Genomic DNA, 16908 nt, shown 5'->3' with positions numbered 1-16908 from the left:
AGGGGAAATGGTGCCACTTATGGAGAATCAACCTGCTTTACAATATTTGTTGATGGGGAAGAAGTTGGATCTTGCAGTCTGTTGATTTTGGATTTGTCTTCATACATTGCATCGTTTTACGTTTTCGACTTAGCTTACCCCACTGTTTGAAAGAAGACCATGGTATTCATTCAGAAAATCATCTTAATCATTAATGACAATTTTAAGTTAGACCTTTCCATTTTAAGTGTGTTGGAGAGGGTTAATCAAAACCTCTAGGTGTAAAAACAAGAATAGACCTCTGACCGTTGTCGTTTGTCTGTTGTTAAAACGAAATTATCATACTTTTAAACTAGTTGATACTTAAAATGTAATTCATAATAAGATTTAAATATTTAGCCCTCTACATCAAGGGAAATGGTCCCACTTATGCAGAATAAACCCACTTTACAATATTTGATGGGGAAGAAGTTGGCTCTAGCAGTTGGTTCATTTCAGCTCTGTCAGCATACATAGCATCATACTATGTTTTCAACTTGGCTTATCCCACTGTTTGTAAGAAGATCATGGTCTTCATCCAGAAAATCATCCAGTATTTTCTGGTCAACTTCACACTTGTTGTGTAGCAGCACATTTTAAAGCAAGGATTTGAGTCATGACATGACATGTTTTTAATAGAACTTTGACTTTTCAGTTCTTATTAAAATGTATTTGTCCATTATATATGAGTCGACATACTGCTGTATAATTTTTATATCAATATATTGTATTTTCAATCCTCTGACACAATTTGGTGATTGGGACAGCCATTTGGGACCAACTTGTTTATAATATTTGCATCCCTTGAAACAGTTATCTGAAAATATTGGCTTAATCTGACAAAGTTTTTTTTAATGATTGAACCACGGGAGAAATATCACCCCATTCTAGCTGTAACACTCCTATTGAGGCTTTTCATGTATGCTTTTCAAGATATGTTATAGCAATAAATGAGTCTGGTAAAATAAATTCATGATTTCTGTATTTTTTATTCAAACATACCTTTTCAACCTTGCAATAGGATTTTGTTCATTTACCCCACAAGATTGCCCAATTGTTTTGTTTTTCTGGGAGGGGGGGAGGGGGTCGGATTGTATTAGCAACAGCCAGCAGGAACCCTGAGTGAAACTTACAGATTTTATGCACACGAAGATCTCCACACAAACTAGAGGCCCAAAACATCCGCTAGTTTGTGACCCTTAATTGAACTTTGTTAACCTTGGATAATATAACCATTATGTTTGGAAACTATCCCCTACCCCATTCACAATTACTCCCAAAATTCAAACTTGACCCTGTCAATGGGATTTATTGCTTTTTTTTTAATATGTGATTTTTGGCTTCTAACTGACCTTTGGTGACCTTCACAGGCACCAGAAACAATACGGCACACCTTCTCACTATGGCGGATCTATATATCTAGTCTGAGTTTAGTACAACTTTTCCTTGTTGAGTTACAGTGTCCCCAAGCAAGTGTCACAGATGCACACACAGAGACTCACACACATACACACACAAACCCGATTTCCTTTTGCTAAGGCAAGGAACCAAAAAGGTGCTTTTACTTCACCTGATCTAATGGAACTTCAAAAAGATGATCACCTATGACATTGAAGTAATTCTTTTGCTGTTGATGGTCTCTCCCCATGTTGGCAGTATGATTACACATTTTACTTCAGATTGTACAGTGATCTCAGAGGACATCGACCTCTCTCTTCCAATGGAACCCTCATTTCCTCTTTGGTAGTGATACAGTATTGGCAACCGTGAAGGCCTACAGTAATATATATATATCTATATATATATATATATATATATATATATATATATATATATATATATATGTTAAAAGATAAGGATAATTGCCCAGTTATTTAAATGCCTTGAGCAACAGAGAGCAAACTGCCATTATTTTGATGGTGAAGCATTCAATCCAGTATATTTGGGTTTCTGTAGATTAGCCATGAAGGGGGGTGGGGGAAGGGGGGATCAAAAGGAACCCAGATAAAATTCTGGCCCATTCAAAAATAAAAGGAAAGCCAATTGGAAAACTGTTGAACAAAGACCCTTCATAAATTTTACTCGCCACTAAGAGAAATAAAAAACAATTGCCGTCCCAGACCTTGACACATTTGGTCTGAAAACAAATAACCTACATAACTAATAATGAATTTACCACTGGCTCCTGTAATTCCATAAACAAGACGAAGATATCCGTAGACCCCAAACATGAAGATTTGTAGTATCTCCTCTCCGTAAATGTAAACATAGATAATGAAGCTATTAGTTCCTTGCCGATAGAGGCTTGTAAGATTGCCACTTTTTAGTCAAAGTTTAGTACCTTTTCTTAATGACGAAATGTAAACTTACATTTGCTTAACTACTTACTCTACTCAACTTTGGGTAACTCCATGAGTTGCTCACAGTGTTGTTGTATCCCTTGAGGTTAGCTCTGAAGTCATCAGCTGGAAATATGGTGACCACAACAGTGTTGTGGTGAAATCAGCTATTTTGGAAAATCTGCCTAAAGTTTCCTCCATCCTTGCTTGTCACCTCCAACTTTAAACCAGATCTCATAGGCGGGAATTAAATATGTCCACTTGAAAAGCTTTTAGTCTATGCCAAAAGAAACATAAAAAGTACCTGTTATTGGTCAATTTCAATGAGCAGACATTTAATCACCAGCTGAATTCATAGCGCATGATATTTTTCAAAGTGTCATAACTTATTGATTTTAATTGTATGTATAGTGAGTGGTATTCCAACAGTCAACAATTTAGTATGATTCTAGGATATGTTTTTTATTTATTTTTTATTGTTTATACTATTATATATAGTGGTATTTCTACACACTAAAATTTTGTAAGAGTCTGTTAGGTTTCTTTTAAGTTTCGTTGTTTTAATGTTATGTATAGTGGTACTCCTACAGCAGATAATGGTAAGAATACCAACACTTAATGTCAATGCAAAACACTATTAAAAATAATGTACTAAGAGAAGTCAGTGCCGAGTATAAACATGTTATCTTCTCTCATTGCAACAACAACACAATTATTATGGAAAACCTCATTGACTCCCTGATTAAGAATCTCCTCATTTAGTATCTAATTAATAAATCATATGCTCAGAATGATTTAACATTCTCCTTAGATAAGCTCAATTTTGTTTAAACTGGCAGGTTTTGGCTCTGGTAGAGGGGGGGGGGGGGGTAGTTTAGGAACTTGGTGGCTAGAGGTCTTGTGAGTAAAACTCCAGAAGTTTACTTCTGTGAAACAGTCCAGCTACCGGGAAGGGATTTTTTTTCTTGGCTAAGTTCTCCTTCCGGGAGAGTGGTATTGCCTTGCCTGCCTTGTTATCAAGATATTCTCACAGTAACTTTCTAGTCCATAAAGCTGTTGAACGATCTTTTCTTTCAAGAAATCTACACTAACCCATGGTTTCTCTTGATGATTGTACCATCTTCCTCATCTTGGTGCAAACGAGGTACCCACTCTGCTGTGGCAATGTTACTGACAATGTCCTGCATTGACCCGATCGCATACATACTGTTTCAGCCACCTGTAAGAAAAACACAAGATCCAATAGTGTTTATATTTAAAGGTAATTTACCGAGTTTTGCAATTGCTGTTGCAGTTATATATCCACTAGTGGGTATGAAGGCAGAAGGCATATTAATTGTTATTGTATGCTCAAGTAGATTTGCCGGTTTATAGGCTTTAAGTTTTTGATGATCTTGTTTAGTGCCTTAAACATATGATTGAGGTTGTTTTGCAAGTATTTTCACTTATTTTTAAGGATGTCTAGTGGACACACATGCAAATACAGTCACTACAGGCGCACCTCTAGGCATTACTCATACCTACCAGCTCTAATGAACAAACGTGCAAATATAGGCACTACAGGCGCACCTCTAGGCATTACTCATGCCTGTCAGCTCTAATGAACACACGTGCAAATAGAGGCACTACAGGCACACCTCTAGGCATTACTCATACCTGTCAGCTCTAATGAACACACGTGCAAATAGAGGCACTACAGGCACACCTCTAGGCATTACTCATACCTGTCAGCTCTAATGAACACACGTGCAAATATAGGCACTACAGGCGCACCTCTAGGCATTACTCATACCTACCAGCTCTAATGAACACACGTGCAAATATAGGCACTACAGGCGCACCTCTAGGCATTACTCATACCTACCAGCTCTAATGAACACACGTGCAAATATAGGCACTACAGGCGCACCTCTAGGCATTACTCATACCTACCAGCTCTAATGAACACACGTGCAAATATAGGCACTACAGGGGCACCTCTAGGCATTACTCATACCTGTCAGCTCTAATGAACACACGTGCAAATATAGGCACTACAGGCGCACCTCTAGGCATTACTCATACCTGTCAGCTCTAATGAACACACGTGCAAATATAGGCACTACAGGCGCACCTCTAGGCATTACTCATACCTACCAGCTCTAATGAACACACGTGCAAATATAGGCACTACAGGGGCACCTCTAGGCATTACTCATACCTGTCAGCTCTAATAGACACACATGCAAATATAGGCACTACAGGGGCACCTCTAGGCATTACTCATACCTGTCAGCTCTAATAGACACACGTGCAAATATAGGCACTACAGGGGCACCTCTAGGCATTACTCATACCTGTCAGCTCTAATAGACACACATGCAAATATAGGCACTACAGGGGCACCTCTAGGCATTACTCATACCTGTCAGCTCTAATGGACACACCACCAAAAGCAATAATAGGCTCCTTAAATTTGATATGGTACATCAACAAACCAAATATGAGGTCTGCCCAAGCTTTCATTCTTGAAATATCATGTTTACAAGGTTTTCAAAATTTGACCCCCTGTGACCCCAAATGAACTTTGACCTCAACCAGAAACAAAAGTTTCCTGGTAGTCAAGGTGGTACTTCTACAGACTAAATATGAGGTTTGTCCATGATCCCCCTCTTGAGATGCCATATTTACAAGGTTTTCACAACTTGACCTCTGGTGACCCCAATTAAACTTTGACCTCCATTAAAACAATAGGCTTCTTGTACTTAATGTGGTACATCTACAAACTAAATACCAGGTCTGCTCAAGCTTTTCTTCTTGAGATATTGTGTTTACAAAGTTTTCACAATTTGACCCCTGGTAACCCCAATTGACCCATGTGACATCAAGCGCACTCCTCTATACCATTAGTTCTGCACAGTGAGTTCATAACAAACATCTACACTAGTGTTCTTTGTCTAATTACTTTGCTTTTACTCACTTAGACAAACATAGCTTACATATACACAAGTAACAAATGAATTCCAAAATAATATAATTATAAGCTAAGGTACCACTGCTATGAATTCACTAGGTACTGTGTTGTGATCACATGGATTTCCAATCTATTGGATTGCAGGTTCAGCTCCTGGTCAGATCATTATGCTGTGTCTTTTTGCAAGGCTCTTTATCACCACTGCTCTTTACCCAGGTGAACCAATTGGGACCTGAGAGGTATCTTGTAGATATAGTTGCATGACCTGGTTTGTAGCTGCACCCTATGGGAAGTCCCCCGGGGGAACACATAAATATGGCACACTGTAGAGCGATTGTTTGAATTGTGCAAACTTGGATGTGTGGATGTGACAACTTACCAATGACCAGAGGTTAACTGTTACAAAGTCATGTCAGAAGGTCTTGCCAAGACTGGGTCATTATGTTGTGTTCTTGGGCAAGGCACTTTATCTCCATTGATTGAGACTTTTACCTTTAACTTTTAATTCATATTGATTTTTAAATTTGATGGAGTTTCACCACCAATGCCACATCACCGAGTGGAATCCTATAACTGGAAAACTTTAATACAGTTGCCATAGCAACAGAGAAACCCACCTGTCCACTTTGGAGACCTGCATTGACATCTGTAGATCGTAAGACATCTTTAAAAGCTGAGACTTCTCGTCGTAGGTTTTTGTCTAAACTTGGGGAGTTGCATCTGACCTGTGAGGGGGAAATTTGAGAGATTTGTTAATTTTATATCAAATAAATACATGTTATTTTGGTGGTTTTCAATCAGACTTGGGGTATGAGTACTAACAGAATCAATATGACTATGAGTACATATTTGACACTAGAGTTCCTAGATATGACAAGTTAAAAAAGAAGGATCTTGTAAAAATTCATGTTGACGAGTATGTGTACGGTAAATTTGCTAACATAACAATACCAGAAGAGACAAACCACAATTCTGGTTCTAATTCTGCCATCTTGGATAACAGTTTACATTAATGCACTGATTGCATGTTTGGTTCATAATGTACTACTCTATAAGTCTTAACACTACTGCATGCTGTTAAACTGTAGCCTGACTGTGGATCCAAGATTTAATTAAACAGGAGAATGTGCCTGTGGGAATTAGGGGCAGTGCAGTACTCAATGATATATTGTAGTGTTTACAGTTAAACAGTAAAATAATACCTCTGGGTGTGTAAGGGGCAGTCCAGTACTCAATGACTACTGCATTGTCTAGGGCATACAGTAAAGTAATACCTCTGGGTGTGTAAGGAGCAGTGCAGTACTTAATGACTACTGTAGTGTCTACAGTTATACAGTAAAGTAATACCTCTGGGTGTGTAGGGGAGCAGTGCAATACTCAATGACTATTGTATTGTCTACAGTTATACAGTACAGTAACACCTCTGGGTGTGTAAGGGGCAGTGCAGTACTCAATGACTACTGCATTGTCTAGGGCATACAGTGAAGTAATACATCTGGGTGTGTAAGGAGCAGTGCAGTACTTAATGACTATTGTAGTGTCTACAGTAAAGTAATACCTCTGGGTGTGTGAGGGGCAGTCCAGTACTCAATGACTACTGCATTGTCTAGGGCATACAGTAAAGTATTACATCTGGGTGTGTAGGGAGCAGTGCAGTACTTAATGACTACTGTAGTGTCTACAGTAATACAGTACAGTAATACCTCTGGGTGTGTATGGGGCAGTGCAGTACTCAATGACTACTGTAGTGTTTACAGTTAAACAGTAAAGTAATACAGGTCTCTGGGTGTGTAAAGGGGCAATGCAGTAAGCTACTGTAGTGTTTACAGTTAAACAGTAAAGTAATACCTCTGTGTGTAAGGGGCAATGCAGTACTCAATGAATACTGGATTGTCTAGGGAATACAGTTATACAGTAAAGAAATACCTCTGGGTGTGTAAGGGAGCAGTGCAGTGCTTAATGACTACTGTAGTGTCTACAGTTATACCGTACAGTAATACTTCTGGGTGTGTAAGGGGCAGTCCAGTACCCAATGACTACTGTATTTTCTAGGGCATACAGTTATACAGTAAAGTAATACCTCTGGGTGTGTAAGGGGCAGTGCAGTACTCAATGCAGACTAGGCTACTGAAGTAGCTACAGTAATACAGTAAAGTATTACCTCTGCCAGTGTGTAAGAGCAGTCCAGTACTCAGTGACTGCTGTATTGTCTAGGCCATACAGATATACAGTAAAGTAATACCTCTGGGTGTGTAAAGGGCAGTGCAATACTCAATGACTACTGCTCAATGACTACTGTAGTGTTTACAGTTAAACAGTAAAGTAATACCTCTGGGTGTGTAAGGGGCAGTGCAGTACTCAATGAATACTGGATTGTCTAGGGCATACAGTTATACAGTAAAGAAATACCTCTGGGTGTGTAAGGGAGCAGTCCAGTACTCAATGACTACTGTATTGTCTAGGGCATACAGTTAAACAGTAAAGTAATACAGGTCTCTGGGTGTGTAAGGGGCAGTGCAGTACTCAATGACTACTGCTCAATGACTACTGTAGTGTTTACAGTTAAACAGTAAAGTAATACCTCTGGGTGTGTAAGGGGCAGTGCAGTACTCAATGAATACTGGATTGTCTAGGGCATACAGTTATACAGTAAAGAAATACCTCTGGGTGTGTAAGGGAGCAGTCCAGTACTCAATGACTACTGTATTGTCTAGGGCATACAGTTAAACAGTAAAGTAATACAGGTCTCTGGGTGTGTAAGGGGCAGTGCAGTACTCAATGACTACTGCTCAATGACTACTGTAGTGTTTACAGTTAAACAGTAAAGTAATACCTCTGGGTGTGTAAGGGGCAGAGCAGTACTCAATGAATACTGGATTGTCTAGGGCATACAGTTATACAGTAAAGTAATACCTCTGGGTGTGTAAGGAGCAGTGCAGTACTTAATGACTACTGTAGTGTCTACAGTAATACTTCTGAGTGTGTAAGGGGCAGTGCAGTACTCAATGACTATTCTAGTGTTTACAGTTAAACAGTAAAGTAATACCTCTGGGAGTGTAAGGGGCAGTCCAGTACTCAGTGACTACTGCATTGTCTAGGGCATACAGTAAAGTAATACCTATGGGTGTGTAGGGAGCAGTCCAGTACTTAATGACTACTGTAGTGTCTACAGCTATACAGTACAGTAATACTTCTGAGTGTGTAAGGGGCAGTGCAGTACTCAATGACTATTCTAGTGTTTACAGTTAAACAGTAAAGTAATACCTCTGGGTGTGTAAGGGGCAGTCCAGTACTCAGTGACTACTGCATTGTTTAGGGCATACAGTAAAGTAATACCTATGGGTGTGAAGGGAGCAGTGCAGTACTTAATGACTACTGTAGTGTCTACAGCTATACAGTACAGTAATACTTCTGAGTGTGTAAGGGGCAGTGCAGTACTCAATGACTATTCTAGTGTTTACAGTTAAACAGTAAAGTAATACCTCTGCGTGTGTAAGGGGCAGTGCAGTACTCAATGACTACTGTAGTGTCTATGTTATACAGTACAGTAATACCTCTGGGTGTGTAAGGGGCAGTCCAGTACTCAATGACTATTGTATTGTCTAGGGCATACAGTTATACAGTAAAGTAATACCTCTGGGTGTGTAGGGGAGCAGTGCGGTACTCAATGACTACTGTAGTGTTTAGAGTTATACAGTAAAGTAATACCTATGGGTGTGTAAGGGCAAGGGCGGCGGAAGCACTTTTAATCTGGGGGGGGGGGGGGACACCAACATCAAAGGGCACTTTGCAGAAATTCGATTAGATGCAGCCTTATATTACCTTTATAACTCTTATTGTATTATCTTATTTGCGTATACACATCACTCCATCAACACCCCCCCCCCCCCCCCCCTTCAAGGAAAATATGCATACTAGCACTGCAATATCCAATGTGCAAATTGGGAAACAAGGAACAAGTTTTCTTTTGAGAAAAATGAGGTGAAATCATGCTAGTTGCTTATGTAGGAATCTTCGAATTAGAGTTTATTTCTTGTTAATATCTTAACAATTTATTCCATTCGAAATAGCTTTGAGTTTGACCCACAGTAATTCATTAAAAGTCAGGGGCGTAGCCAGGATAAATTGCAAAGTTGTATGCACGACTATCTGAGCGGAGCGCCACCATCGGTTGGCGCGGAGCGAACAAGAAAATTTTTGGTTTTACAAACCCCTCAGATGGCCGGAAACGGCCCTCCCCGAGTGTTCATTCTGGTTCCCTGGCCTCTTGCTAACTTGAGACACCTCAATTTTTATGTAGGAAAAGTGGGGGGGGGGGCACGTGCCCCCTGTGCCCCCCGGTTCCGCCGCCCTTGTGTAAGGGGCAGTCCAGTAGTCAATGACTCCTGTATTGTCTAGGGCATACAGTAAAGTAATACCTCTGGGTGTGTAAGGAGCAGTGCAGTACTCAATGACTGTATACTGTACACAGTGTCTACATTTATACAGTACAGTAATACCTCTGGTTGTGTAAGGAGCAGTGCAGTAATGACTACTGTATCGTCTACAGTTATACAGTACAGTAATCTTTCTGGGTGCTGGTTGTTGAAGTGGACTATCGATATATATATATATATATATATATATATATGTAGGGGGATCTGGAAATCATCCGTCAAACAGAATTAAGTTTTTAGTTGTGCAATTGTGAATTATGAGGGATATAAAGGCTGTAAAATAAGGTCTTAAGATCAGATATATACAAGGCTTGTGCCAATATCTACTTTTACTTAGTCTGTGGTGTTGACAAGTGAAGATGGAATACACCCTACTACCACCCCTGCCTCTGGATATGTGGTGTACCCAATTATGTGGAGGTTGCAACATACATCTGAAGGATCAATTTGTGTTCAACTATATAGCTCTTTTACACACATGTATACCAAAGATAATGAAACATGTATGAAAGTTTTACTTACATATGTCAAATCAACAAAGTCACAATCAGTCTCCACCACACCGACAGTACCGATGAGGAAAGCACCTTCCTGTTTGTAGTGAAACTGCAAGAACAATTCAAAGGTTATTTACGGATGTATTATTTACAAAGTGTGTAACTCAGGACAGGAAACATTGCTGTAATATGAGTACATGTACAGACATCTCACTACATGACTACAGTACAGTAAAAACAAGTTTCACACAGAAATGGAAAATTAGAAGTGTTCCTGTACCTTTCCTGTGGTTCTGTGTTATTTACAAAGTGTGTAACTCAGTACAGGCAACATTGCTGTTATACGAGTACATGTACAGACATCTCACTACATGTCTACAGTACAGTAAAAACAAGTTTCACACAGAAATGGAAAATTAGAAGTGTTCCTGTACCTTTCCTGTGGTTCTGTGTTATTTACAAAGTGTGTAACTCAGTACAGGCAACATTGCTGGAATATGAGTACATGTACAGACATCTCACTACATGTCTACAGTACAGTAGGAACAAGTTACACACAGATATGGATAATTGGAAGTGTTCCTGTACCTTTCCTGTGGTTCTGTGTTATTTACAAAGTGTGTAACTCAGTAGAGGCAACATTGCTGTTATACGAGTACATGTACAGACATCTCACTACATGTCTACAGTACAGTAAAAACAAGTTACACACAGAAATGGAAAATTAGAAGTGTTCCTGTACCGATCCTGTGGTTCTGTGTTATTTACAAAGTGTGTAACTCAGTACAGGCAACATTGCTGTTATACAAGTACATGTACAGACATCTCACTACATGTCTACAGTACAGTAAAAACAAGTTTCACACAGAAATGGAAAATTAGAAGTGTTCCTGTACCTTTCCTGTGGTTCTGTGTTATTTACAAAGTGTGTAACTCAGGACAGGCAACATTGCTGTTATACGAGTACATGTACAGACATCTCACTACATGTCTACAGTACAGTAAAAACAAGTTACACACAGAAATGGAAAATTAGAAGTGTTCCTGTACCTTTCCTGTGGTTCTGTTATTTACAAAGTGTGTAACTCAGGACAGGAAACATTGCTGTAATATGAGTACATGTACAGACATCTCACTACGTGTCTTCAGTACAGTAAGAGTGTTACACACAGAAATGGATAATTGGAAAGTGTTCCTGTACCTTTCCTGTGGTTCTGTGGAAAAGTATGGTATGAAATATGCTGTTGACAACCTCCTCTAGCTGCTTGCTCTCAACAGTCTGAAAACAAGAGAAGAAATGAATGAGAACAAGATCCACAATAAAATGAAAATCAATGCAAAACAATTAATTGTTGGATTTGTAACAAATTATCAGCTTGATGAAGGTGAGGATTGGCTAACAAATTACCAACAATGTGTGTTTATGACCAGTGCAGTGTCTCACACTGACAGAAAGGAACATACAGTATAACCATTGGTTCAATATGATGATACAGAACTCCCACTGTTCCCTCCTTAACATTATTACATAACAGTATAGTATGACCGCATTCTCAATGAGGTCATTTCCCCTATCACCCCTCCTCACCCATAGGTACTGTATTGTTTGTATTTAAATATAAACTAAAGAATAACATGTGATGACCCTCCAGTTTATTTATTTTATTTTATTTATTTTTTATTAACTTTATTCGTAACCAGGGGTCCTGTCACTGGTAAACCAGTGTTCTCCCCAGGATCCCTGCACATATAAAACATACAAAATATAACAAACAGAACACATAAATAAATACAGAAGATATAGATATAAAAATATAAAAAATATAAAAAAATAAAAAAATAAAAATAAAAAATAAAAAATATATATAAATAAAAATAAAACTCTAATTCGATTTCAAAGATTCCAGAAAGCCAGGCCATTTCTAATTGCACATTTTAGTTTATTTTTAAAGGTATCAGTGTTATTGCACATACGAATATGCCGAGGCAGTGCATTCCATTGATTAACCCCATGGCAAGTTTGACGACGTCTCCCCCAAATAGTGTTGGAATGTGGAAGGCAGAAACCACCAGAGGTAGAAGCTCTTGTGGCAGATTCACTCGAGGAGACATGGGCATACTTGTCACAGAGATAGTCAGGAGCAGCTGCTATGTGGATTTTATGCATAAAAACCTGACGGTGATAATTCCATCTTTGCTCTATAGGGATCCAGGATAGAGCTGAGAGAACATCAGCTGTAGGTGCAGTCCTAGGAAGATCTAGAATAATTCGACCAGCTCTTCCTTGCAGAGATACCAGACATTTTTATACTTGGCACAGGTGTTAGACCAGGTACAACTAGCATAATCAAAGTGGGGGCTTATCAAACTATTGTACACCATAATCCTGTATTTGTGTGGAAGATACTTCTTAACCCTCCCAAGTATCCCAAGACGGCAGGATATTTTCTTGCAAATCATAGATAAATGGTCTTTGAAAGTTAAGGTACTGTCCAAAAGCACCCCAAGGTACCTAAAAACATGAACCTGTTCTATATCATGTGAGTCATAATGGAGAATGAGAGGGTCAGCTCTCTTCATCATGGTTGGTGTGCCAAAAAGCATACTTTTGGTCTTTTTTACATTCAAAGTCAATTTGTTTTTGACCAGCCACTTGCCAATCAGAATAAGATCTGTAGAGAGAACCTGCTGTATTTCACTTATTTTCTCAGAGCTATAAATAACAGCTGTGTCATCTGCATATAAAATTGCCTGGCTTTCACTTGTGGCAGATGGAAGATCATTTATGTATATAGAGAATAGTAATGGCCCAATGATAGATCCCTGTGGAACGCCAAATGCAATTCCCATCATATCTGAATACTGGTTCTCAATCTGAACAATTTGGTATCTGCCCGCAAGATAAGAGCCGAACCAATCCAATGCAGAGTCAACAACTCCATATGACCGAAGTTTGTCAAGCAAGATGTCATGATCAACTGTATCAAAAGCTTTTTTAAAGTCAAGGAACAAGATGCCAGTGTAGTTCTTTCTTCCACAGGCACCGTCCATGTTTGACAAAATATCATCAACCACATAGCTGAGAGCCGTAGTAGTGGAGTAACCAGGTCTGAAGCCTGAAGCCTGAAGTCCCGATGCGCCCTCTAAAGCTAACAACTAGAGCATCCAATCGCAGTGGACCCTATTATTGCACAATAAGCACAAGCCCAGGATGTTCAATAAATAAGTACAAGTTAACCTAACATAACATTATTCATATAGGCCCTCCTGTTACGTGTATGGCAATACTTCATTAAATAAGCACAAGCTAACCTAACAAAGCCTAGACCAAATGTCAATCATATAGGCCCCCCTGTTATACAAGAACTGCAATTCTTTGCAGGATGCAAGATTAGTCAGATTGAATATGGTTGCAAGTCTCGGTGGCCGAAAACATAATTTAATGGTCTATCGACATTTGCTGAAACTTACAGAACTGTAAAGCAACAGTCAAGATGTCAGTCCATAAACAGTACAACCTGAAATTTACAGAACCAAAGTGTTTGAGATTGTATGTTGTACTGCTGTTTATTTTATATACTTGTTTCTCAATAGGGTCAGCATTGTGCTTTGTGTACATCACTTTTACATACATGTTAATTGAGGGCAGTGTAACTTACGGCAGGGAGGTATTAAAAAGGAAAAGTCAGTTCCAGGGAGGGAGGGCCCAGGAACAATCGCAGGTGGTGTACATATCAGTATTTTTCTAAAAGTGTACATCCAGAAGCGATAATTTGTTACCAAAGCAATTAAATACTCTGCACATATTTAAACTTATCAATGTCAATATGTTAACTCTCATATCCGCAATGCTTTAAAAAGGCTTACAGTTTACAGTGTCATGGTACTGTTTATTGTGTTATTGATATCACTAAGTAGCAACTCGTAATTAGGTTTAATAACAACCATTTAAATCAATATATTGTTCTCTTACTAGTTCAAAGACTTGAGATCTGGCATTCATCCTTCTATTGAGTTTTCTTCTCCACTGCTCGCCCTGTAAGTCTGAGTTAATTGTGCTGCAATAAAAAAAATGGAAATAATAAATACTTGCAGACATAAACATGGTAGAAAACATCTAGGAATGACATAAAAGTAATTACTGTAATTAACAGGGCTCTCAAATAAGAAGAGAATCCATTAATGAGATTTACTGTAAACTTCATTTGAAAGGATCAATTTTAACCAACATTATTGACAGCAACCATGATTGTAGTACATTCCAAATGTACTTATCAGTGGCCTACAACAAACCTTATGAGTTGCTATGATCCCATACCCTACACATCTATACTAAAAACACTCTTCTACTTCTCATAAAGATACAGGTACATATCAAGAGTCATCCCACCAGTAGCCTGCAGCAAACCTTGTGGGTCATTATGATCCCATACCCTACACATCTATACTAAAAACACTCTTCTACTTCTCATGAAGACACAGGTACATAGCTATAGTCATCCCACCAGTAGCCTGCAGCAAACCTTGTGGGTCATTATGATCCCATACCCTACACATCTATACTAAAAGCACTCTTCTACTTCCCATGAAGACACAGGTACATAGCTATAGTCATCCCAACAGTGGCCTACAGCATACTTTGTGAGTCATTATGATCCCATACCCTACACATCTATACTAAAAACACTCTTTTACTACTCATAAAGATACAGGTACATATCAAGAGTTATCCCACCAGTGGCCTACAGCATACTTTGTGGGTCATTATGATCATATACCCTACACATCTATACTAAAAACACTCTTCTACTTCTCATAAAGATACAGGTACATATAAGAGTCATCCCACCAGTAAGCTGATGGTAAGTAATATCAATAAATTGCTAACCATGTTACTGTGCAGACAGTGCAGTATACACAGTTATTTATTTTGAAGCGATTCCCCCAACCCCCTTCCCCCCATTCTAAGAGCTGGGACACATCTTAAAGTGCAATATTAATCTTTCAGTCAATGTGCAATTAAGACAAACTGGCTTAAAGCAAGGAGATTGTTGAATAAAGTCTGCAAACTGATAGTATCAGCAATGTTTGGTTTCCAGGTTTACCAAAGTATTGAACCAGTCTCGCTAAATAAGATGTGTTACCCTCTGTCTAGTGAACAAACTTGGCCTGTATCAGTAACGTCATGAGCATAGATAGCCTTCTGTAGCAGTTTAGCAAAGCTGGATTGACAGGTATAACTGCACTGTTATATGTGGTCAACTAATAATTGATTACTGATGAATTAAAATTAAAAGAATTAAAATCCTCCAACGAAAGTTTCAAAGCGTTCCTTATAAAAACATAAGAAAATCACTTTCTTACATCTCTAATCACTAAAACAGATCTGCTTTACACTGCAGTGTTAATAACATGGCATTTCTGAAGTTAGGGCTCTAGGTAAGTTGAGGCTGAAATTCCAGTATTTCCACTTTGGATTAGTCCAACACTGAACCTTGTCTTTTCTCTAACATGTAAATACTGTGTGTCATACATTAGGAGAACATGTGCTCCAACCAGCTGAACCATCACGGTGAACATAAATCCAAGCAAAGGTTAAAATACTCTAGTTCTAGCACAGGATAGGACTATCCTGCTACTGCAAGGCCTAAAATACGCCCATCAATTTTTTACGTTTGATTTTGAATGTTTCTACTAGAACTAGGCACTGTAATACTTTGTAGACGTCCTTATTATAAACACTAGCCAAATGTTCAACTTGACGTAACGCTACGGGTGCTATGCTAATTCAGCCTATTCTTTAGTAATGTAAATGCACTATCCGTTACAGTTATTCCTGTGCGTATCATAGCTATACTCGCTGAACCATGATCACTTGGTATACACATGCTATCACTGTATCGGCTTAGCCTAGGCTAGAAAAAGGCATATAGGCCTTGGCCTAGTCAGTAGGCGAGTGGAAGGGTTAACATTAACTTTTACTAACTGTTAGGCCAGGAAATCCTCTGCAATTGCGAAGATATGTTGAACAATAAAGATGAAGCTTAAACATTACGAATATGTATTAACAACTGGCTTAACAAATCACTGCCCAAGCTTATCGTGGGGTATCTTCCATTGTATCGAGATAACGTACAATTGCGCACTAGACCAAGAAAAACGTAAACATCGGCCTATGACGTAATAAAACAATGTTTTTGTATAATCGTAGTAGTTCATTATAGAACGCCGAAAGGGTAAATAATTATGGGAACATGAACTTGCTGTAATTACAAGTGGTTGTAGCGTCATGCAGAGACGTCGCTAGAGGGGAAGGGGGGGGTCTCATCCCCCCAAAACTAGGTTAAACTGACGATAGTTGGAAAATTGGAGTGCGAGGGTCGGAATTTCCGATTGTCGCTTTTTAGTTTATCTAGGCCTATTCATGTATTCATGTGATTGTGAATGACCTAAAAATTGAAAAATTTCGGTCAAAATTGACCTTTAATCAGTCATATTTACCACGTTTTCCTTGCCACAAATTTTGTCTCGCGATCCTTATACTCCACCATACAAAACTTCGTATGATTTTTAATACTCTAAAAAGATGCCTAATAGAACTACCGTCATAGGCGAAGGAGCCCAATTTGATTGAGGGGGAGGGGGGGGGGGGGGGGCTGTAACGA

General features: G+C 38.9%; 1 protein-coding gene across 5 annotated transcripts in view; it reads right to left on the bottom strand.

Annotated features, from left to right (window-relative positions):
* LOC139982271 (autophagy-related protein 101-like) overlaps window positions 1–16385 on the bottom strand; it is a 47867-nt gene extending 31482 nt beyond the window's left edge. The window contains exons 1-5 of one of the 5 annotated variants that reach the window (XM_071994957.1): window positions 16230–16385; window positions 14217–14301; window positions 11445–11522; window positions 10269–10352; window positions 5928–6035 (exon numbers count right to left, since the gene is read on the bottom strand). In XM_071994957.1, the coding sequence (XP_071851058.1) occupies window positions 5928–6035; window positions 10269–10352; window positions 11445–11522; window positions 14217–14246 (300 nt within the window). In that variant the 5' untranslated portion in view covers window positions 14247–14301; window positions 16230–16385. The remainder of the gene's footprint in view (window positions 1–5927; window positions 6036–10268; window positions 10353–11444; window positions 11523–14216; window positions 14302–16229) is intronic. The other 4 variants (XM_071994955.1, XM_071994959.1, XM_071994956.1 and 1 more) reach the window with 4 other exon arrangements.
* Between the last annotated feature and the right edge of the window lie 523 nt (window positions 16386–16908).

The sequence above is a fragment of the Apostichopus japonicus genome, chromosome 16 (genome assembly GCF_037975245.1).
Source record: "Apostichopus japonicus isolate 1M-3 chromosome 16, ASM3797524v1, whole genome shotgun sequence".
Classification (NCBI taxonomy): domain Eukaryota; kingdom Metazoa; phylum Echinodermata; class Holothuroidea; order Aspidochirotida; family Stichopodidae; genus Apostichopus; species Apostichopus japonicus.
Note: the sequence above shows the minus strand (reverse complement) of the source record. Positions and strands in the feature narration are given on the sequence as shown.